Source organism: Centruroides sculpturatus, unplaced genomic scaffold (genome assembly GCF_000671375.1).
Source record: "Centruroides sculpturatus isolate CEXI.00-Female unplaced genomic scaffold, Cexi_2.0 scaffold148, whole genome shotgun sequence".
NCBI classification, from domain to species: domain Eukaryota; kingdom Metazoa; phylum Arthropoda; class Arachnida; order Scorpiones; family Buthidae; genus Centruroides; species Centruroides sculpturatus.
In genome coordinates, this window is record NW_019384359.1 from 494,795 (window position 1) to 520,471 (window position 25,677).

General features: G+C 29.9%; 2 protein-coding genes across 3 annotated transcripts in view; both read right to left on the reverse strand.

Annotated features, from left to right (window-relative positions):
• Nucleotides 1-540: 540 nt before the first annotated feature.
• LOC111640467 (cadherin EGF LAG seven-pass G-type receptor 2-like) lies at nt 541-14,313 on the reverse strand. 2 transcript variants are annotated; one of them, XM_023386483.1, is made up of 17 exons: nt 11,394-14,313; nt 6,626-6,852; nt 6,170-6,557; nt 5,803-6,087; nt 5,281-5,724; nt 5,065-5,199; nt 4,770-4,981; nt 4,557-4,694; nt 4,351-4,445; nt 4,020-4,206; nt 2,697-2,868; nt 2,496-2,618; nt 2,308-2,402; nt 2,114-2,238; nt 1,766-2,037; nt 1,624-1,693; nt 541-1,541 (listed from the first exon to the last, which is right to left on the reverse strand). In XM_023386483.1, the coding sequence occupies exons 1-17, from the start codon at nt 11,467-11,469 to the stop codon at nt 896-898; spliced, it is 3,690 nt and encodes a 1,229-aa protein (XP_023242251.1). In that variant the 5' UTR covers nt 11,470-14,313; the 3' UTR covers nt 541-895. The 2 variants fall into 2 exon arrangements, with proteins under 2 accessions (XP_023242251.1, XP_023242247.1); XM_023386479.1 differs by lacking the exon at nt 11,394-14,313 and adding an exon at nt 7,944-9,536.
• Nucleotides 14,314-14,344: 31 nt separating this feature from the next.
• Nucleotides 14,345-25,677, reverse strand: part of LOC111640315 (ubiquitin carboxyl-terminal hydrolase 19-like) — a 75,860-nt gene continuing 64,527 nt past the window's right edge. The window contains exons 21-23 of the mRNA XM_023386326.1: nt 23,968-24,120; nt 15,266-15,426; nt 14,345-15,154 (exon numbers count right to left, since the gene is read on the reverse strand). Coding sequence (XP_023242094.1) covers nt 14,892-15,154; nt 15,266-15,426; nt 23,968-24,120 — 577 coding nt within the window. The 3' untranslated portion in view covers nt 14,345-14,891. The remainder of the gene's footprint in view (nt 15,155-15,265; nt 15,427-23,967; nt 24,121-25,677) is intronic.

Below are 25,677 nucleotides of genomic sequence, written 5' to 3' on the forward strand. Positions count from 1 at the left end.
CGTCTTTTTTATGTCTTAATTATGTTTGAAAAAGACATTCTTATCTACGTTTTGGTATTATTGATTTGCAAAGTTTTCAGAAATCATAAACATTTATATTTATCAACTAAGAGAAAATTCTCTTCGAAATTTTACAACTTTTTTCGATATTTTATTAATAAAATATTTTATTTTTTACATAAATTTTGTTTTAAAAATATTCATAAATCATTATAAATGATTTTTACAATACTCTCAAAGATTAAGTAACTTTAAAGACTTGCTNTGCGCTTCGTTTCAAAGGATAAAATATAAAAATAATAAATATATTCTTATGTATTTAATTGATTAATTAATTAATTAATTTTGAAAAGTATTATAAGTTAAATTATTATTTTATTAATACGTAATTAAATATACAATATAATTATTTTAAATATAGATTTATTCTTATGTTATTTTATTAAATGTAAGAATTCATGCAAAATTAAACAATGTAAAATGTTTGTAAAAAGAAAGAAAAAAAAAAAGTGAAAGAGAAAAATGTACATATTTCAATTATTGGTAATAAAATTTATTGTCTATTTATTTACAGTAACTAAATTATGAATTAACATTCGTTTCGATACAATATATCAACTTTAATTACTGTTTTACAGTCAACGTCTTTGGTATTTCGAGGTGATTTAACGTAAAAAATATTGTTATTGGTAATTGGCACAAGTCGATGGGTCGATTTATATTTCCTAAACTACTTACGTGCTTCGATGTAAAAATGATGATGAGATGCAGAAAAAAAAATAATAAAAAATGAATATAAATTATCACATAACCATTAAATACAATCGATTAATACCACTTATCGATTCTGTACAAGGAAAAATGCTATTTAAAATGTAAAAAGTGCGACTACTACTTATATTTTTTCGTTGCCCAGTTCTATAATCTCTCTTTGATTAATAGTGTTTTTTAAATTATTTATTTGTTTGGTTTTGTTTTCATTGATCAGTTGAGAATTGCAAGTCGAAGTAGAACTATCTTTACGATTCCACATTATGCTATTGGTTTCGCTGCTGACGCTAGCCAATCGAGTTGTCCTAGAATGACCATTCTGCTTGTTAACAGAATTAGAATTGGTGCACCAAGATACACCGGGTGGTACAACTCCTCGATATTTCTTCAATGTACCAGTTTGAAAGAGTTGTAGCCAGGCATTGCGTGCTTCGTGATAATGAAGGCAGCGAACTATAAAAATTAAAAACCCCTGTAGAGAATTTGCAATGCAGAATAAATATTGAAATACCAGTTTGGCTTCTCCTACGGCGAATGCACCGAAAATCCAAGTAACACCCAGCAGCACCATAACCGTAAATGCTCCTCTGACTTGAGCTGCGGTAACCGTATACCCGTTTCTATTAATATGAATGCTAGTTGTCATTCTTGGGGTGAAGAGGACTTTCGTCACCATAATGAATACGATCAAATTCGCTAAAAGAATAATGCAAGACGGACCGAGAAACGAAATGTAGTATATATATGGATTGGATGGAGATAGCATACAACTAAGATAATAAAAATATCCAATATTAGTAACAATATAAATAGAACGAGTGTTTTACTAATATAATATATTATAATACTTACTAATCGTTTTGATTAGAATATTGATTAATGTCGATTCCCGCAGCGATAGACACGATAACGAAAGGTCCTCCTGTAGATATTTCACATTTTTAAATAATGATTTAAATAATAAATATTTTTTTTAATAAGTAAATTCAATTACCCCAAGCCAAAATAAATCTCTTCAGTAGAAAATGTGTCTCTGCCGAGGCGAAAACGTGAATTAAAAGCTGATACATGTTTACAGCTTCCACGCACATCCACGCTAAAGAAGTCAGCAAGAAGTAATGAGTCAATATTGCTACCGACAAACATACGCTGTGTCCGTGTTTGGGAGAATTATGATGAGATCCCAATAAAAATGACATATTCATCAGCGCTAGAGAAATGCAAAGATTCAAGAGGATTTTGCCGGAATGATCGCGATGCAGGCACCTGTTACAAATAACCTTTTTAAGTTAATTTAAATCCCAATAATAAAAATAATAATAATAATTTATTAATGACCTACCCAAAAAGTGAATAAGTGAGAATAGTTAGGAAAAGACCAGTTAAAGATAAAGCGCATCCAATATAAGAAATTATAGACAGAACCTTCTCGTGTTGTTTAGGTATAACCATGTACGGAGTGGGATCCTAAAATAAAGAGTATTTATCATATAAAATGTTTTATTTTTATTGAAAATACAATTAAATCTTTCTTACCAAAAGAACAGAAAATGCGGTCAAGTGATTAGAAAAACAAAACGTTTTATTTTCTGTCTGGTTAGTGATCAAACCATCCAACGACCATTCTCTTTCTGATAGAAATTAAGTAAAATCATACAAATTTTAACTAAATTATCGAGACTTTAAAAAAATAAATAAATAAATTTAGGATTTAATTCACATACCGTGATCGTTCCAGTAAACGCATAAGTATTTTTGCTTATTATTTGTAGGAATGACATAAACAACGGGATCGGTCAGATTAGAAATGGAAATATTATTGATGCTTGCCTGAAGGACTTGTCTATCTGAAAAGGAAACCTTTTATATTAATTAAACAGAACGAAAATAGATGTTTAGAAATAAAAACTCTTACAGTATAATACCTGGAAACGTTTTCAATTCGTGACACGGCTCAGTATTTTGGCATCTTGTCTTATTATATTTCCTGGACCGGAAAAACTTATCGTTTTTATACGAAACAAACTTCACTCTGATGTCTTTTATAATTTGTTTCGCTAAATTAAACACTTCGTTGGGCAAAGTAATGCCGGGAATCTATTTATGGAGAAAATATTATTTACAGAAAATGTTTGAAATTTAAAATATCTGTAAAGATTTTAATTAAAAAAGTAAAAAAAAAAGATCAAATTCCAGCATGCTGGAATGATAATAACTAAAATGGCCGTTGACTGAGATGCAGATGGTGGCACGCTTTTGCTGATTAGTTAAATCATTAACTATGCACTCCTACTTTCAAAAATATCTTCCAAGGTTACAAAATGGAAATTTTACAAAGTTTAAATACTAGATCGGATGTAAAAAAAACATATAATGATGATTCACTAATTAGATATTTAAGAATATATATATATAGTAAAATAAGTAGACCCCCCTATAACACTGTTGATAATTCCGTTTTATATGAATTCCATGTTGTACGAGCCAGTTATATTTTACAAATACGTGTGCTGGGCTGTGAACGGCTCATGTATTTGTAAAATCTAAGTGACTCGTACAACATGGAATTCATATAAAACGGAATTATCAACAGTGTTATAGGGGGGTCGACTGGTAGATACAAGGCAATAGATATATGCATGAGAATCTTATTTATTGTATGATTCTCAAATGAACGAATATTCGTTCATCCATAAATATGTTAACTCGTTAATCGCTAATAAATTCGGTCTTCGATTCCCTCGAGTAAATATCGAACTAAAAAAAAAACTAATAAAAAATCCCATTGAAAAACAAAACATTTGAAAAATAGATCGAGTGTTTTATGGATTTTCTCTAAGGGAATTAAATATTAGTCTATAATTTTAAAGATAATTAGAATAATTTGTTGAATATAAATTATAAATAAAAAGATTTATTCGCATTTCATCAATACTAATCGTTATTTTCACGCATACTTTTTTTTTATATGAAGTAAAGAGATATTGGAGAAAATTAATTTCCGTATAAAATAATATAAAAGAATTAAAAATAATTTAAGTAAACGTTTAAAATTCTGTATGCGAAATGCTGGCAAATAAGATGACCCCCGAAGATTCAAAAACAAATTTTGGAAAAGTCGATATAAACAAACAAACGAGCGTGCTTTTCGTTTATATTTAAAAAAATATATATTTAATTTAAATCGAATAAATACGAAATAAATCGGCAATTTCGTTCAAAAAGAATCGTTTTGTATTATATCTTACTTGAGAATTTAGAAGGAAGTCGGCATTTCTTTTTCTACGTCCGGGATCCGGTGAGAAACCCAAACCATCCCCCGATACTTCGCTAGGATTCGATGCAACTATCACAATATTTGGTGTAAAAAATTCGACCTTCTCTCCGGGACTTAATTTAACATTCGATGCAAAAGTATCCACAACCTGTACTAATCTATATAAAAAGAGAAGAGAATATTTGTTCTATACAACAAAGTTTATTTTAGAACCTGTTCAAATAAGCTTATTTGTACAAAGAACTTAAACAAAATGTATTGTAGTTTAAAATTTTAAAGCGATAAAATAAAATTTTATTTACTTTTTAGTGACAATTCCATCTTCGTCTCCAACCTCGTACACGTTATCGTTAACATCTAACATGTTGCTTAGTACCGAAACCATGTCGTAGGCGAGCTGCAATTTATCAAAACAATAACAAAATGAATCACCATTCGCTTATAAAACAATTTTTAAGCCCGTGAATGTAATTATGCATTTCAATTCCGAATTATCTTTAGAATTTACCTTTTGGTTTTGAACCGCGTATTGTACGATGGCTTCTATTTGACTGGCTGCTTGTTGGAATTCTTTGGGACTAACTTTATCTGGATTACTAGTTAGAGCTTGCAACTCGCCAGCTAATTCTTCCGCTGCTCGAAATCCCTATTAATTTTCGTACGGTTAGTTATTTAATTAACGTAAAGTTTTACAGAAAACACAACGAAACAAGAAAAATACCTCCGCTTGGCAGTTATTCGCATTCACTTCGCTCCACTGAACCGAACCATCTGATAGAAGCAGACAACTTCTTTTAGCGTATCCTTCTATTTCTTCGTTTGCCGGATACAAAGTACCGAAAGGGCATTTTATAAGCACGATCATACCATGCTCTGTGGAATTCCACAAAAATGTTCCTTTATCCGTCTGCACGACATCCATTTGACACTCCTCTGTTATCGATTTCGTAGAATAAATATTAATTATATCAATTTATATAATATAGGCCTATACAATTGCAAAATATTAGACTTACTTTTACGTTCGCAAAGAGTACCGTAATATCCGGTTGTGCAATGGCAACTGAACACACCTATACCTTCTAAACAAGATCCTCCATTTTTACAGGGAGACGAAGAGCATTCTTCTACATCATATTCGCAATTTTTCCCTGATAAATAAAAAAAAATTCGTGAAGAACACTAAATATTTCTATATTATTCTATTAATCCGATGAATAATTATGAATTACCCGAATATCCTTCGCCGCATTCGCATCTATATTCAGAATTGTTAAGATTGTGACATACGCCGGAATTCGTGCAAGGAGAAGAAAAACAAGCATCCGGAGACACATCTTGACACGTCTCTCCGGAATATCCGTTTTTGCAGCGACAGCGATATTCACGACTTCGGATCATCTCGCAAACTCCTCCGTTTTTACAAGGTGAGGGATGAACTGAGCAAGGATTAAAATCCGAACAGTTTTTACCCGAGAAATTCTCCAAACATTCGCAGTGATAGTCGTTGTGGGACGTGTTGTGACATACACCATAATCACCACAAGGTTTTTCAGAACAGGGATCGAACAAGTCACAGATCTTACCGTAAAAACCATGATCACATTCGCAACGGTAACCAGGTTCTTGGGCTATTTTGAAGCATTTTCCACGCTTGCAGATATTACGTCGACAGACTAAAAATAAACAGTTATAAAATTCAATTCTTTTTTTTAACACCATAAAAATTATAATCCAATATATACGCTACTTACAATCTGGCGTTGTAGTGAAGCTCATCTTAATGCTAGCTTGTCCGATTTCGTAAGGATTACGTCCCGTAACCGAAACTACGTATTCCTTTTGAGGTCGAAGATTACCGAGAACGGTACAAGTTAGTTTCGTCGTTGACGTAATGTTCTTCACAGAAGCACCAAATTTTTCCACATTTTTTTCGTGATAAGTCACAACGTAACCTTCAGTTTCTCCAAACAATGGCTGAAACCAACATACTTTGGCCGAAGACTCGGTAATATTAGAGATGGTTACATTAACGGGTTCTGTAAGAAATCGTATTATTAAAATTTATTTAAAAAAAGAAACTCTTTACAGTAAAAAAAAAAAGAAACACGAAAATCTTACCCGATATAGTCTTAACGAACAATTTAATCTGTGCTTGAGCCCATCGTTTGGGTGATCCTCCATCTTCGGCAAATACTCCAAAAACCAATCTTCTCGGAGCGGAATGTAAACTTATATACAAAGATAATTCACCAGAATCTTGATTCAATTGAAAATATTTACTAGACTCATTCTGATCCATTCTATAATAAACTTCTGCATTTTGAGAAATTGGATCGTCATCGTGTGCATAAACTCTTAAGACGGGTGTACCGAGAGATGTATTTATGTGAATTTCTCCTTCGTATTCTTCTCTCTCGAACTGCGGAGCGAATTGATTGAATTCTGTCACAGATATGGTCAAATGATCGAATTCGGAGATTCCATCGCTACTAGCAACGACGATTACCTGAAAAAGATGGCAAATATCGTCCTTGAAAGGTATCTCGTCTGATGTTACAATAATTATGATCCTACCTCAAATTTTCCTCCAGCTGTTTTGTTAATATTTCGGAATGTGGTTAGATTACCGGATTCTTCATCAATGTTAAAGTAATTGTGATCTCGTACTTGTAACATTTCATATGTAACTAACTTTCGTGGTGAGTCAGGATCATAAGCGTGTACTGTAGTCACATGGACACCGGGAGGAGCATTTTCGTAGATGCGTGGTTGATGAAAGAATGGACGAAACACTAATTTTCCTATAAACAATAATATAATGTTAGAATTATATTTTTAATAATTAAATGTAACATAACTTATTTTTAAATATGCGAAAATAAATCAAAAATAGTTTCATGTGTATATAACGAGAAAACGTATACATTCTCAAAATAGATATGACTTAAATGCAGTGAATCATAGACAGAACTTCATTATCCGTAAAATAATTTATGTTGAATAATTACATTAAAAAAAAAGTACTGAATGAACATTCATCATCTGTAATTCTACTAAATATGATTCATGAACGATATATACATATATACAACTTCTTAAGTAAATGATTAAAATACGACTTGGTTTTAAAAAGTAGGCGTGAATATTTTATTAAATTTCCTTATATTATGTAATAGATGGTTGCATGGCATTAAGTTAGTAAACACTACCGTCATCCGACCATTAATATCAACAATATAAATATCCAGGGCCGATGAGGGCGAGGAAAAACTTCCCTGGGTCCAGACATCATCCCACAATTTGTTTTGTTTTTCATGCGCTATTGTAATAAATAACTATTGTTTTTTTTATTTAAAAAAAGCAATAAAATCCATAAGAAAAACTCAAATTTTTAAATAACTTCTTTACTCGGAGTCCATGTAATATTTTTCCTCCTCCGAGCACGGCGACGTCTCTCGATGCCCTTGAATATACCAAGAGTCATCAATACCGCTCTAGGGATCTGCTGGTCAGAACCCAGTCAGATTATCTGGATCGAACCCAGTTAAAAAGATTCACACGACTGGGTTCGACCCAGATATGTTGGGTCCATCCCTCACTCGATTTTGTCTCCGAGGACTTGACCGAATCCAAGATAAGTATGCAAACACCCGAAGGTGCTGGCGGGTGAAAAGTAAAAAAATACATTATATAACCTTATATTTTGATATTTATTACAGAATACCCGATTTAAATTTAATAACGGAATATTTTATATGTCTGAATTAAAGATACATAAAATTTTGACGAAATATTCAGAAGTAAACTTTTTTTTTCTCTGAATATACATCACTAAAACCTATATAGATTATTATTTAAAATAACAAATATAAGGAAAGAAGAAGACACAAACCTGGTATGAGATCATAGTGGTCTGATAGCCAAATAGTCTCAAAATTATACGGGACAATAATAATATGGATTACCAACAACGATAAAACTATAATCGACATGATCACTCGTTTGCTTTCGACTAAACAGCGTATGTAAAATATCTACATATACTTCTACTGCAATTATTTGTTCAGGATACGGACATTGAATAATGCGAGTTGTGTTAGTAGTATACATCACAAAGACTCGATGGAAGTGAAAGGAACACAGTTTGTTATTTTTAGAATATTAATAAGTTATTTATTCAAATATATATATATATATATATCATAGAATCATATTTTGTTTTAGCTAATCGAGTTATCGAAGATAAGACGACAAGTTAATACCATGTAAAAACATGTCTCGGGATATTTTTGCCCGTATTACATTCAAGATTCATCAGTCACTTCCACTTATCTATGTCTATTGACATAATTCACACGACATCCTCATCAAACAGCCTTCGTTAAGTACGAAATGCCTCCTACTTGTGGTGGTTTCTCGTGTTTCACGCTATCTTTCATCCCTTGTCATGTTTCAAGAGTTTGTCAGGAAGGTCAACATTTATACTTGACCCATTTCGTGATCTGAAACGTTAAAATACAAGAACTGTGGCTGCTCTGAATAAAACGATGTCGACTGAAGTCAGTTGTTATGACTTATATGTAGTTAAACTCCTCTCGAAATCTTTATAATGTTTCTTGGCAATCGAGTTTTTCACTGTTAATAACACGTATATAATGGATTTCTTACGCAACGTTTAAACTTATATTGTGTAAATACTGTATAAACCGAGTTATCGTACATTGCACTGGCATATCGCTCGAAGCTCGCAAGAAGCTTATGGTACTTTTAAACAAGAATAAAATACATTTTTATCATCATAGAATCGAGTCGAGTGTTTAAAATAACAAAACGTGTTAAAATGACGTAAGAGAATGAATCAGATAATCGTTCACGCGCGTATAGGGCCCGAAGGCATAATGTTTTTTTTTAATAGTAATTAGCAATTGTTAAGAAAAAACAAATTTTTCCTTCCTGATATCGATACAGTAACCTTTCTAACTATTCAAACGTTAAATGATTTCAACGCAGAAACCTTTCAAGTATCTAACTTCGTATGGGAAATACTTAATTTCCAATGCACGAACATGAAAGTTGCATTGTTATATCAATGCTTGTGTCCATGACTTTCACCATTCTATAACTACCCGACAATGACGAAATATAAAGGCGCGATTCTTTATACAGAAAGGTGGAGCATAAGTTTGGATTTATTCATGCATCCAAGCGGCTACGATTTCGTGCACCGATGAATTCTCGAACATCAATTGAATCATCAGATTCACTGGCGCGATTTTACTTAATTACAAAATTCGATAATGTTTTTTTCCTTCTAGTGAAAATAGTCGCATTTAACAAGAAACGAAATAAAAACAGGAACTAAGTGATCCTCATTAAATAATAGTAAATCTGATAAGAGTCGCGATAGAAGTACTTGAGAACTGATTGCGAATGAGCTACTTATACGATTAAATTGCCACATTATTGTTAATAAACCCTTCGATATTTATTTATAATAATAATAAAAATGAGTATTACTCATTCTTAATTACTATACATCACTAGTTATTTGTAATGTGACCTCATTAATTCGTCATTAAGTACAACTGCAATTGAAAAGGAACATACCACCAGCTATAATTTATGAAAGTGTGTAGCTCGTTGGACTCGATTATTTAAAAAGAAAATTAAGAAATTGATTCAATTAATTCTTTTTATACTAAATTTTAACAAATAAATCTTTATAATCTCTCTTCAATTCTTGGCTTTAATTCGTTTTAATTTCAAAAAGCCATAAATCTAATGAGGAATAAATAAGGCGTTCTTTGATCTATCAAGCAAAACAAAAAAAAAAAACCTACCCCAAATTTTCCAAGAGAGTTTTATATACGAAAAAAGTTAAAATACAAAGAGCTTTTTTACAATGTTGTATCGCCGATTGTAATTTGTAGTTGTAGTAATTACTCGTTTTAAACTGGTGCAATATTATATCCCATTAGTAAAGGCGCCTAAAGGGAGAAAACGTGATGTATATGGGCAATTTCTGTTTCGGAAAGATTCGAGGCGAGTTTTTTCATTTTTTCCCAGAGGAAAAACAGCCCCTAAACTTATACTAAACCACCCACTGCCCTACTAATTAATAGCCTTGTAAATTAAATTTGTCAACTCGAAAAAAATTGTTGGAGCGAAATAGATCTCCTTTTTACAGGGAATCAGACTGGATCCTAATCTCCGTCTAGACTGAGAACCCGAGATGACCCTTGAAACGTAAAAAGTATATTTAATTGACAAATGGCACTCCCATAACGCTTGCACATGACGCTGTCCATCTTGTACATTTCGGAGACATAAAGTTGTTTGTTTTTGTAGCAAAAATACTTAAAAACTCTGTCAACGCCATTAAAGATAATATTTTCCCGCATTTATTACATACACAGCGGGAAGATATCTTTTGAAACTTGTCAAATATCTCTTTTCATCGCCCCTTAGTTTTCTTTCGAGCGACCAATTAAATGTTTTCTTTTTCTTTTTCGAATTTACCGTACACTGACTCTCGTAGATCTACAAAGAAGCTAGAGTTTGGGCACAAACGTTTATTGAATTGTTAATTAAAAATAAATTAATAGACCGTTTTATAGACTAGAAGATCAAAGGAAGAAGGATTCGAGTTTGCGTGCCCATGGCCAATTTGCTCGGAAAGAGGTCAGTAAAGGCGATCGTTTGCATTAAAACGAGTTAAACTCTGGCATGGAGACAATCAGTTTTCAGGAGGAAACTTTAAGAAAATGTTTTAAAATTAGTTTAAAAAATTCCAATGAACCGAAAGAAGGCTACTACTTCCTGTTTATATAAAAATCGTGACTGATCTGTCAAAGAAAAATAGGTCTTTTGTATGAAAAAAAAGTTACGGATCGCCCATTAAAAGACTGGATTTTTGCACAAACCATCCATTTGTAAAATTATATAAGTAAATAGACCGAATTAATAAATGATCTTCGATAAGAAACAATATTCAAAGTATTATTAAACTCTGATTAGACGTGTTCACCGGCTATTTAGACTTTAAATAGCCGGTGAACACGTCTAATTTTCTATTTTAAACGTGTTTTCTTTTCTTAAACAGGAAAGAGACATCTCTAAAATTACATCAAATATAGATAATAGAAAATTAATATAATTCTTAAATGTTAAAAACTTAGGCAAGTATACAAAAATACTAAATTATAATCATATATACATATTCTAAATCTCCAAAAATACGATTAAAACTTAACATCTTACGTGAAAGAAAAATAATATTTTAAATATAAAAAAATAATAATATTAGGTGTATAGTAAATAAAAAGATAAAAGATTTTCTTACCGTTAACTAATAAACCTAAAGAAAATAACCATAAAAAAAGTGCACAACTCTTCATCTTGCCTCCACTCCAGCACATGCAACAGGTAGTAAGTCACAGTGCCTCTGAACTCGTCCACTAGACGTCATTTCCGTCACGTGACTTAACTCCTCCCTTTAGTGTAGCTTAATAAAAGAAAGACACTTACTTCCTCGTAATTATATAAATCGTCGAAAGATTTAGCGAAAAACTGTTAATGTTGCGGTACATAAATTTTTCTACGTAAAACTGGATTTAAGATTAAAAATAAGACGTGAGTGACTTTTCTTGACTTAATACGTATATGACACACAACGCTGTTATTCGTTGCGGTTCCTTGATGTAGAACAAAACATCGTGGCATAAAAACTGGTTTATGAAATATTAAACTCTATACATTTTTTAAAAAATGATTTATTTATAGAATCCCCGAAAACTTAAAATGCGGAAATAATTTTAAAACTTCGTTGGAAATCGTTATTATCGCAGTAATTTTATCCACCAACAATACAATACTAATGAAAAAATATTGCACAAAATATATGATTCACGAATATTTTAATGGCTAAAAATAACTAAAAAATTGTGAAATAACATAAATAATTTTTGTATTTATTATAAGTGTTAAGTGTAAGTTACAATCTACACTAAACAATGAAAGAAAATATCCGCATCTTTTATTGAAAATACCACATGGCCCCTTCCGGCCGACAGATGTTGCAAAAGTTTTAAGTGCATCCAGAGAGAGATGCACCTCTTTAAAATATCATTTATCTAATCTTCTATTCTAAACTGTCCTTCTTTTAAGTAACTCTTTAAATAAAAGTTTCTGGGAGATGATAAGAATTCGGCACGCAATTCCTAAGTATAGAGCCGGTAAACTGATCCGCATTCATGCTTTTATTACTACAGTTTTAATTCCGAAGGCTGCAACCGATACACAGTTTTTAGTGCCAACTGTGGAGTTAGACGATACTCTTGTACGTTTTAATTATGGTTAAACGGTATCGAAATTATGTGCCGACGTGAAAAAAAGAATTGTAGGTGACAATCGGAAATCGTTTAGTTTCCATCGCTTCCTCTTCACTACTCCATCCTTTCTGAAAGATACAACAGCTACGTTGACATATGTCCGGGAAGAGTATGAGATATAATGACTTACAGATGTCGGGGGAGTTTAGAGCACGCTCTCCATCATAAATGAAAGTCGACCACCAGATGACTTAGCAGATCATAAGGTCGGGTTACCGTCCAACCGACAACAGCAATGACAGTTCCTAACTTCTAGCACCCGATCCCATATGGCAACTGTTAAATTTCCCAGACATTGGTCAAGGACAGTTATGTTAGCATCTTTTGGAGGATCTGGATTTTGGGACAGTCCAATGACCCTTAACTTAAGGTGTTATTGAACTGCAAAACGACCGAGTTCTTTTCTTGTTAACTAAACACCTAAGTGACATTTGTGTTGGACCCTAACCAAAACTCTAAAGATTTACAGTGCATAATATATGCTTTAACAAATTTGCCTACTGTAATAATATAGTAGTATTGTTAAATTTCAGACACCAAATATATATTTTGTTATGACTAATTAGATTTTTAAAAAATTTGAAATTATATACACACGGTATATCCAGACTGCAGTATTTGTTTATGTTAGGAAATACTTATTTATTTAGTTACAGAAAAAAATATATTAATAATAATAAACAGTCACCCAATTTGATTTTAATGTCTTTCCTACACTTAACCAGACTTACAGTTACATTTATTTATTTTTTTATGTCTAATTATGAATCAGATTGTATTTTTCGTAGAAAATCATGTCACGGAGAAATAAGAACTGAAAACTCAATCTTAAATGGAGAAAATGAATGGATATGGTTTGATATAAATTATTTATAATTAAGATTACACAATCTTCATTACTATCAAGGATATCTGCAGAGTGTGATATTCAAATCAGTTGACCTTGTACTAAGCCCATAAATTTTCTACTATCTCATTTCTATGTAGATATTATTTAATTTCTTATTGATACATTGTGTTAAAGAAAAATTCAGGAAGCAGAAAACAAAATTCTTATTAGACTGCATTTAATTACTGTCAACATAATATAATATCTCGTCGGAGAAATGTATATATAATTCTCCGAAATATTAAACAAAATCGTACCGAGTACGACATCTAAACACAAATTTCTCAGGAATAACATTACTAATGGAGTCATTTTTTTTTTAAATTTGACAATATTGTTTGAGGTAGTAGTCTTATTACTGAGAGAATTCACAACACTCACCCATATCATAAATATTGTTTTGTATAGATAAAATATAATGTTGCTGAAATAAATTTTTAAATGAGTTCAAAAATATTTACAGATATATATTATTATATTAATATAATTACCAATTATAGCTGAAATATTTATCTGAGATTGCTGAGAGATGTTGGTTTATTTCATTTATTTCCAATTTCAGGTTTCTTGTCAAGTTGCAAGATACTAACCCAAAAAAAGGAAAATAATATACCATATTACTCGCTTATAAGATGAGGTGTGGCTTTAAAGATCACAATAAAGAAAATTAGATTTATTAATTAATATAATTCTAATTTTATTTAGTTTAATCACAAATAAAATATCAAATGCACGTAAATGCACACATTGACCCGCAGAAATTACTGGCATTTTAAACTTTAAGGAAAAATCTTGTAAAATCGATAACATAATTTCTTCGTGTAAAGCTGGACGATTGGAAATCTTTTATGCCTATTATTAACAGTCGAATCCACTCTCTGTCAATTACACTTATGAGTTTTTCCGAATTCTGATTTCCGAATAATCATCTGTTTTCACGTGGGAATGGATTAAAACTTATATCGAGCTTCTGTGTGATTTTGGAATTCAATTCAAAAGCTTTACTTTACCTATTGCTAATCATCTTTACTCCTGACAATACACAAGAAGGATTCAAACGACCCAGAAAAAATACTTTTGTTTTTAAACACCCTTCTGGTGTTTAAAAACAAAAGTATTTTTTTTTTTAACCGTGCATTCGCATCTTTTACGGGATACTCACAGAGGGTGAGAATCCAGTAAAAGATGAGAATACACGGTTCACAAAAATGATTGAAAAAAATGCAAAGAATCCTTCACAAGCACGTATAGGATGACCTAGGTTTTTGAAACAGTGAGAAATGAATAAAAACCTCATCTTATATGCGAGTAAATACAGTATTTATATATAAATAACATTTTTAAAGTAATAAAAACACATATAATATTAAGCTGTCTGTGAAATATATCATAGTACTGTACACATTTTGGTTTTTTTAAGAAACATAAATATATATTGCATATTAGATGTGCTATTTTCATGATGATGTGCCAAATGATTTTGTATATTATCATAGAGAAAGAATAAATTGTATATGAATGATGCTTTATCACAGTTAATTTGTTCTATTTTAAATTGCACTCAATCTACAGTATCCATTTCTGTTGCTTCTTCTCCCAAATATGAAAGAATGTTGCTGTCCAATACATTTCCTAATTCTATATCTAGTCCTAAAAGATTTTCCCTTTGTTTCTGTTCTTTGTTAGAAGTTTTTGTACAAGAAGATAAATTAGTTGGTGTAAATGGCACTCCACGTTGTCTGTAGAACAGCATATATGCAGACTTTGTGACTACATTAGCTTCTGGTACATACATAACTCGACTGTCATCAAATAGTCTCCAATCTATAAAACAAAAATTTCTTTACATTAAAATATTTTTCTGGAAATTTACAACTATATAAAATTTTATTTAAATTACCATCATAAATTAAATAATAAAAGTTTACAACTTACCCACTTCATTTCTACGTGTATTTTGTGAATTGACACATCGTGCATAAGCTGTATAGTGACCTCCTAAAATGCTTCCATGATGATTAATGACAGCAAATAAATCGTAGATTGGAGGAACACCAGGAACAGAGCCACAGAAATATGGACTAAGATCTAATCCTCTAAAATATAATTAAAAACATGTATATATTTATATATGTATACAATTTTTTTTATTTGGGAAAAAATTCTATAAAATAATTTAGTATACAGTGCTAACCTCACGGGAAAGTCAACCATTTTATCAATTTTATCTCTCCAAATAAGATTCTTAAAGGAAAATCTCTTTAACTGTATAATAAGCACTATAGGTAGCCTCCACAATGACAACTGTTTGGTTGCTTCTCTATGTTCTTTACATCTTGGACAATACCTATTAAGATGAAAAATGGATCTTAATCATAAAGATAATTACAAAAATGAATACCTCATTTAAATACTAAAATAATACTATCATTTATTACAATACAATATATATCGTATTTTCTTTATTTTGCACACTATTCCTACACTGAAATAAAGGTGTACTGTAAAATCTGTGGCATCTTATATTCACATTTAACTTGAAAAGAAGTGTGTTATGCATAAATAACAAATATTTTTGGCTATAATACTGAACAATCACATCAGTTCAATTGAGTTCTGCTAATAACAAGCATTCAATTCAAACTCCTTTTTAACATTTAAAATGCTTTTAAAGACTGATATTACAATATATAATAAAAGAAAGGTTACAGGTAAGATTCAGCACTTTTGTTCATTGATTCTAACAAGTAAGATGCACATTCTTATCCATTTTTGGTAAAGAACATGGAAACAGAAGTGCTAAACATTACCTATTTCATGGCATTTCTATTGTTTTTCCACCTGTTAATCAAAGTTAATAAAATTAATTATTTAAAAGTTTTTTCATTTTCATAAAAAAAAACTAAATTTGACATAAAAATCATTGGTATGTCTTAGAATCAAGTATATTTAAATCTTATAAAAAGAAAATTTTGATATAGAAAATAAATTATGTTAATTTTACCTATTATGAAAAGTCCCAATTTCTACACTGAACAATAGAATAATAGAAAATTAATAAAACAATAAAATATCTTTCAGAACTTATATTCTATCATATAAATTATGAAAGATACTTTATTTTTCAACTAATTTATTATTTGGCTCATAATTTGTGATATAAGATCCTTTTTTTTTTTAATATTTGAAGATAAGTTTGCCCAAATAGGGAGCACCATTTTTTTCTTTTGTGTTCTAGACAGACTGTACTGTCTAGAATGCAAAAGAAAAAAATGGTGATCCCTATTTGGGCAAATTTGTCTTCAAATATTAAAAAATAGAAAGAACCATCGAACGAAAAAATTAGAATATAAGATCCTATAGTAATATAGGGCAATCCAGAAAGAATGATACACTTTCATATGTTAGAAACAATCGATGAAATCACAATCATGATAAAAATCAATCACTAGAATAACTCTGAAAGTTTAAATCTTAAACACACAATATGACATCTGTGTCACAACGCTTACATTATAATTGAATTCTACTAATAAAGTTTTCCTCTATGGATATTGTGTGATGATTCATTTAAGTCCCGAACATCCTGTATCAGAAAAATGACATGTACATTTTCAAGTACAGTACCTCTAAAGTTAGATGTTGTACAAGATCTAGAAAACAATGAGGTCAATCTTATGTAAGTGTCCTCCAGACCGTAGTCTGATTTCTTTCTCTGGCCGTGATTAAAGATCTTCAGGAATTGAAGCAATGAATCATCACAGCATTTTTTAGCCATGGCAAAAAAATTATGGAAGGAATTTGATTATAGATTTTATGCAAGTTGTGTGATGTTCCTTCATGTAATTGCATTAATCAATAAAACAATTATACTATTGTATAAATATATATATATAAATAATATNTAAAAATGGGTACCTGAATTAATATATTACTATAGACTATGCCAATACACAAAATTTAATGGAGAATAAATTTGCAACTCAATAAATTACAATTTCATATTGATAAACATACAAACAAAAAAAACCAGTAGTAGTATTTAAATTTTTCTTCTTCTTTCCAAATTTATTTAAGGATTTTGCTACAAATATTAAATGAATTTCATTAGTTTTTATCTAAATATATAAAATTACTTGTCCTGACTGACTGAGTCACTGATTCATCATCGCCCAGAGCAAAACTGCTGAACCTAGAGATGAAATTTGGTACACAGTTAGTTTAGTACACAGTACCGGAAGAACAACTTCTACTGTACTGTTTTAGATGCGATTTTTTGTTTTCGACTACGTTTAGTCTTCATTGAGTACTTAGGTGTATTAAATTGATAACATCTCAGAAATTGCTATAAATATTTTTATATATTTCAATTTTTTAACCAAATGTTTGAACCGTTTTAAATTCAAATTTTTTACTGCATACTGGTTCAATTATAGAATGATTGTAAACATTCCATAAAACTGATCAATTTGAAAATAGTAGGCTTGATTCTCAGCGGTAGGTGTTATATAACAATTACTATGTTGTTGAAATACTAAATATAAATGGGGTTTGCTTGCAAAACTTCTGCGGGCAAAGTCACGGGTAACAGCTAGTATTCAATATTTTACAATCAATCATTAGATCATTTCTTCTGCTTTCTTTTTATTCTAAAAATATTCTGCATTTCTTATCACCAGTATCTTTAATAAAGTAACATTTTCTACTATTTTTTTGTTCTGAGAAATTTTGTCTCAATGGCTTAATTTTACTAGGACAATAATGAGGACTTTCAATTAAACACTTCTACACAAACTAATCTTTCAATTTATACTATTTTTGATGAGTATCTGTTTTTTAAAACTTATATATTGTTTAATAAATAGTTAATAAAAACCGACTTTTTATTATAAATTTTAAATAATTTCCTCTAATATTCTTGCTTTATTTTCAGACATCACTACTCCCATGTGAGGCTTACAATAATAATCCACAATTTAATTTAAAACAATAATTATTATTAAATATTTTCAAAAATTTTATCACAAAAATAATCATGTAATAAAATATTATATTACAATTAGTTTTATTAATAAAATATACTAATTTTTAAATATTAGAGAATGCACCCTTTCAAAGTTTATGTAACAAACATATGCATTTGAATAGTAAATTCAATTTAGATGGTTAAAAAAAGCCATTTAATCTATGCTACACTAACAGCATTGATAACATCACAAAGAAAGTTTTGATTAAAACTGTTAGTGCTCACTATCAATATTGGATAAATAATAGGTAGACCACGTAACATTAATGACTTTATTAGATCATTGCAGTTTTAATGGTCTTAAGCATTAGCTCTTAGCACTCTTTTAATGATCTTAAGTTTTATGCTCTTTAAGATGTCTTAACACATAAATAATATATAATATATATAAGCATCACAGTACCAAGACATATTAATTACAACTCTTACTAGATACTTTATAATATATATATAAAACAATTATTACCGTACGCTCCACTTATTATATTATAATTACTTTGAAACCTAAACTAATAACAATAACTGGCTGATAATATTAAGTATGGCTAGTAAATAAGAAGAAATTCTGGCTTCAGTGGCTTAACATTAAAAGAGCATGTTAAAAATGTAAAACTTGAAGATTTATTAATTATTATTATATAATTCATCCAGTATTGTCTGTCTGCTATTAACTTTAACAACAGCTAGTGTAATGCCTTTAAAACTGTTTTTGAAATTATATCATATAATTTGAATCATATAATTTAAAATTTAAAATTAACTTTATATATAAAAGCTAAAATGGTTTCTTCAATATATTAAAATAATAAACCATATGAGTCAAAGTTATATTAAACCAGATACTAAATCTAATTTAAGACCATAGCTTTACACATACAAAGCATATCCAGAAAACGAGTTCTAAAGAACTATTAAAAACAAACAATTTAATTTCAAATGATGATTATTGCCATTGGATGTATATACTTTACACTACTTTTTGACTTAGTTTACACTATAGTTGATGCACTTGTTGTCACAGGACATCAGCCTTTGTATTCCCATATTGTAGAATAACAATACCTGCAATACAAACAGTATGCTCATGGCTTCTTTTATTTTGTTATTTTCATGGAGATGCCAGGAACTTTTTCAAATGTAAGAACAAATAGAAATTATCAATACTTGGTGATAAATTGGGGCTGCTGGAGAGAGTATCCATTTGTTTTTAGCTGAATGTCCTAATGAGATCTTGCATTTTGGCAGTAATATATGGGCAGCATTATCATGAAGCAGCACAGCATCCCAACTAAACATGCCACACCACTTGTTCTGGATTGCACAACACAGTTTTAGTGCTTCATGATAGACTCCTGTTTTGATTGTTGAGTCTGGAGGCATAAATTCTATAAGCATTTCTACACAAACTAATCTGAGAAATTAGTGTTTTAGGACAGAAAACTAGCCTTTTCTGTCCTAAAACACTGTGTACATAATCTTTCAAGTGTTAAAATAGTCTGCTTAAATTTTTTCTTGCTTGGTGTACCTCCACCCCATAGACTACTGTTTTGAATGAGGAGTAAAGTTCGATACCCACATCTCATCACTTATAATGATATGGCATTACTTTACTCATGTTATCATGTCAAAAAAGTCAATGCACTGCCAGCTCATTTCATTTTGTGTTCCTTACTGATCATCTTTGGCACACAGTGTGAGCTGAACTTCTGAAACTGTAGGTAATTAGACACAATTTCATGGAGAAATGACTACAAATTTTGTGGGAAATACAAGGAAAGTGATGAAATGGTCTGTCCTCATAAACTTTCCCTTCCACTAGCTGTACCAAATTTTCATTAACAACAGATGATTGGCTGCTTTGCAGATCACCATGAACATTTTTATGTCCTTCATTAAAGTTTCTCACCTGTCTCTGTATTAATGAACCACTCATGGCATGCCTATTTTCCATACATCTTGCACAGCTGACAACAAATGTCTCAGTTTCACACATCTTACATTCAACAGAGAACAGACTGCATTTCATAAATGGCAGGCTGCTAGATTTTCTTGAACATTGTAAGCACACACACAATGATGAGTCAACACAATCCAATTGCAAATAAGTGGAGTCTATTACTTTCCAGAGGGAAGAGGAACTCAACACACATGCACACAACCTTGATTAGTGTTGCAATTTATAAATGAAACTTACTTCCTGGTTATGCCTGATATTTAACTTGATAATAATGATCAAAAGTATTCAAATATATATATATATTTTTTGTCTTGTTGAACATTGATCTTAACTTGATATAAAGCATACAAAAAGCTACAGCAATTGAATAAAATAAGATGATAAATTTTAATCATGAAATCACTATATTGCATATCTGAAATGAAATGTATGTATTTTTGTTGTTGCCAGTTCAAATTTATTCAATCAGGAAATTTTGATCTAAATGATTCAAAACATACTGGGTGCTTGCTCAGTTACAATTTTTAAAAAGTTATCAATGAAGGAATATTACAGGCAGGAATTGCATAAAATTGTCAAATAACAACTTAGGAACTAGTGTCAAATCTCAGTGTATCATGAATAAGAATTGTTAAAACTTTTTATTGACTTGAAATGGTCACAAAAAACGAGTTTTGTATTCTACATGCATTAAGTGAAAAACAAATTGAATTGAATGTCAAAATGTATCACAATGTGAAATCATTTAGCAGTTATATTTTTACATTTTCAAATATTAAATCAAAATTATTATATATAGAAAATGAAACATAAAAAATATTACATAGAAAGTTGTGATTTAATACAAATTAAAACATTCAAATTTCACTACAACTACACTAAACACTATAATAGTCTTTTAAAACAAAATAAATACAGGTAAACCCCAGTTATTGCAGATTTTTGTGCCAAATGAAAGTTTCATCTAGTCTTTTTAGCTCAAAATATGAAATTTTGGGTAATTGTTTTTGATTTCACAATGTGATATATTTTGACATTCAATTCAATTTGTTTTTTCACTTAATGCATGTAGAGTCTAAAAATTGTTTACTTGTGGCCATTTCAAGTCCATAAAAGGTTTTAACAATGCTTATTTGTGATACACTGAGATTTGACACTAGTTCCTAAGTTGTTATTTGACAATTTTATGCAATTTCTATCTGTAATATTTCTTCATCAATAACTTTTTAAAATGTAATTGAGCAAGCACCCAGTATGTTTTGAATCACTTAGATCAAAATTTTCCTACATAAATCTTGAATTTATAATTTTGTTAATTTTAGAGAATGCTACTGGTCATACAATGAAACCCCATGATTTGTTTCAAAACATTAAAGTCATTTTTTACTATCTAATGTGACTTTATTACTCCAGCCTGTACCAGGAGACTGATTTAAATAGTTAAAACACATTAGAGAGGTTGCGGCTGACATTTTCATCGTGAAAACATGTACGTCAGACGTTCAGTGCCGCCTTCCTATAAGCCTAGAAGTTTGACAATGGCATTTGGAACATCAGTGGAATCATGCTCGATGTATCAAATGCCATTATCAAACTTATAGGCTTACAGGAAGGCGGCGCTGAACGTCCAACATACACGTTTTTGTGATGAAAACGTAGGCTGCTACCTCACTATTATTTATGTAAGATTTTTACCAGGCAATTGAAAAAACAACAGAAGAAAAAAATCTTTGATAGAATTATGAAAAAATATTAGCATAAAAAATGCTCTTAGAAACATTAATAAAGTGGAGAGAAGTTATATAGCATAATATTTAAAACCAGCAGATGAGCTCAGTGTTGCCCGAGCAAAAAAACAACAAAGATTAAGATCATTAGATTTTTTGTACTTCTAATCCTTCTATTCTAGTAGCCCAAAATGCCCCCTAGTGGGCGTTCTAGCAGCAGCGGTGTCATTCCGTGGTATAAATAATAAATTCCTATTACAAATAAAAATAATAATGTACTGAATTTCTCATGGTGTACCCTACTAAAATGCAGCCAAAAATGCAAAAAATCACATCAAATAATAATATACTGAATTTATTGTTAATTTAAATAATAGCTAGGGATGTCCCTAGTGGAAATTTTTGGCACACCGTGACAGAACCCAGTTTTTCAGCTTTATATAGTAGATTTTAAGCATAATTTTGGAAAATTCTTGGTACAATCTCCTATTTCCCATATACTATTCTTCTTCATTATCATAGTTTTGATTATTGCAGTGTTTTGCCTAGCAACATTAACCACAATAACTGGGAATTTCCAGTATTTTATAAATATCTAAAAAATATTTATATATAATTATTGATAAATTCTTTAATAAATTTCACTTGATTATTNTTGAAATTTCCATAACTGCCAGACTAAATCATTAAGCAACCATAGACGGCATTGTGCTTTTTCAGGTGGGATACTTATATTTTAAGTCACTGTTTTGAAAATTTTCTCATTAACATTAAACCTCGTAGATCAAATTGCTTGAATTTTTTTCTGGCATATTGCCAAGAATATGTAATTAATGAGATATAAATATTTAAGTTATGATTTTCATCCTTTAATTTTCTTACAAAGAAAATGTTTCTATAGTCTACATTGTTTTAGAGATATGAGATGAGTATAATAAAAGAGTCATCACTTTATTGTTGAGTTATAAGGTGATCACTGTTGCTGTGGCAAAACATAAATCTACATCCAAAAGACTAGAAAATCAATGATGTACTTGGTCAGGTAATTACAAAACATCCCACAGTATATGCTTGATAATTATTATAATATATAGTATATTTTATACATCATTAAACATTCACATCAGATTTTGAAAGTTACAAAAGTTTTCACACAGCTCTTTATTTATAAAATAAATATATAATTTTTACAAAATTTGAAAGAGAAAATAAGAAATTAGTCATGTGGTAAAGTTATTTAAATAGCTGTATTTGGTTTGTTTACACTAGCAAAACTTTAATTTTTCCCCTTCTCTATTCAGGAACTCTACACCAAAATTAAAGCTTAGTAAAATTTTTTAAAACATTTATTTGACCTTTAGTTCCAGGCAATTATTGATAATTGAATAAAAAGTAAAAATAAGTAAACACTAAAAATAGCTTAATTTACATATAGTAAAAAAAAAAGCTTTAAAATGATATATAGTTATGCGATCCGAATAATGTATATGCTAATCATATCATTTTATTCACTCAATCTTTGATCAATACAAAACATTTTTTTAAAGTGTGATTAAAGATGAAAGAAAATTTTTGTTTAAAAATGAACAAGTGATTTCTATCAGTTGGCTGTATTAATTAAGTATAAATGATTAAATAATAAAATTAAGAATTAATGATTTACTAGAGCAAGTTCACAGAAATTAATGAAATAATACTTGACACATCGTGCATAAGCTGTATAGTGACCTCCTAAAATGCTTCCATGATGATTAATGACAGCAAATAAATCGTAGATTGGAGGAACACCAGGAACAGAGCCACAGAAATATGGACTAAGATCTAATCCTCTAAAATATAATTAAAAACATGTATATATTTATATATGTATACAATTTTTTTTATTTGGGAAAAAATTCTATAAAATAATTTAGTATACAGTGCTAACCTCACGGGAAAGTCAACCATTTTATCAATTTTATCTCTCCAAATAAGATTCTTAAAGGAAAATCTCTTTAACTGTATAATAAGCACTATAGGTAGCCTCCACAATGACAACTGTTTGGTTGCTTCTCTATGTTCTTTACATCTTGGACAATACCTATTAAGATGAAAAATGGATCTTAATCATAAAGATAATTACAAAAATGAATACCTCATTTAAATACTAAAATAATACTATCATTTATTACAATACAATATATATCGTATTTTCTTTATTTTGCACACTATTCCTACACTGAAATAAAGGTGTACTGTAAAATCTGTGGCATCTTATATTCACATTTAACTTGAAAAGAAGTGTGTTATGCATAAATAACAAATATTTTTGGCTATAATACTGAACAATCACATCAGTTCAATTGAGTTCTGCTAATAACAAGCATTCAATTCAAACTCCTTTTTAACATTTAAAATGCTTTTAAAGACTGATATTACAATATATAATAAAAGAAAGGTTACAGGTAAGATTCAGCACTTTTGTTCATTGATTCTAACAAGTAAGATGCACATTCTTATCCATTTTTGGTAAAGAACATGGAAACAGAAGTGCTAAACATTACCTATTTCATGGCATTTCTATTGTTTTTCCACCTGTTAATCAAAGTTAATAAAATTAATTATTTAAAAGTTTTTTCATTTTCATAAAAAAAAACTAAATTTGACATAAAAATCATTGGTATGTCTTAGAATCAAGTATATTTAAATCTTATAAAAAGAAAATTTTGATATAGAAAATAAATTATGTTAATTTTACCTATTATGAAAAGTCCCAATTTCTACACTGAACAATAGAATAATAGAAAATTAATAAAACAATAAAATATCTTTCAGAACTTATATTCTATCATATAAATTATGAAAGATACTTTATTTTTCAACTAATTTATTATTTGGCTCATAATTTGTGATATAAGATCCTTTTTTTTTTTAATATTTGAAGATAAGTTTGCCCAAATAGGGAGCACCATTTTTTTCTTTTGTGTTCTAGACAGACTGTACTGTCTAGAATGCAAAAGAAAAAAATGGTGATCCCTATTTGGGCAAATTTGTCTTCAAATATTAAAAAATAGAAAGAACCATCGAACGAAAAAATTAGAATATAAGATCCTATAGTAATATAGGGCAATCCAGAAAGAATGATACACTTTCATATGTTAGAAACAATCGATGAAATCACAATCATGATAAAAATCAATCACTAGAATAACTCTGAAAGTTTAAATCTTAAACACACAATATGACATCTGTGTCACAACGCTTACATTATAATTGAATTCTACTAATAAAGTTTTCCTCTATGGATATTGTGTGATGATTCATTTAAGTCCCGAACATCCTGTATCAGAAAAATGACATGTACATTTTCAAGTACAGTACCTCTAAAGTTAGATGTTGTACAAGATCTAGAAAACAATGAGGTCAATCTTATGTAAGTGTCCTCCAGACCGTAGTCTGATTTCTTTCTCTGGCCGTGATTAAAGATCTTCAGGAATTGAAGCAATGAATCATCACAGCATTTTTTAGCCATGGCAAAAAAATTATGGAAGGAATTTGATTATAGATTTTATGCAAGTTGTGTGATGTTCCTTCATGTAATTGCATTAATCAATAAAACAATTATACTATTGTATAAATATATATATATAAATAATAT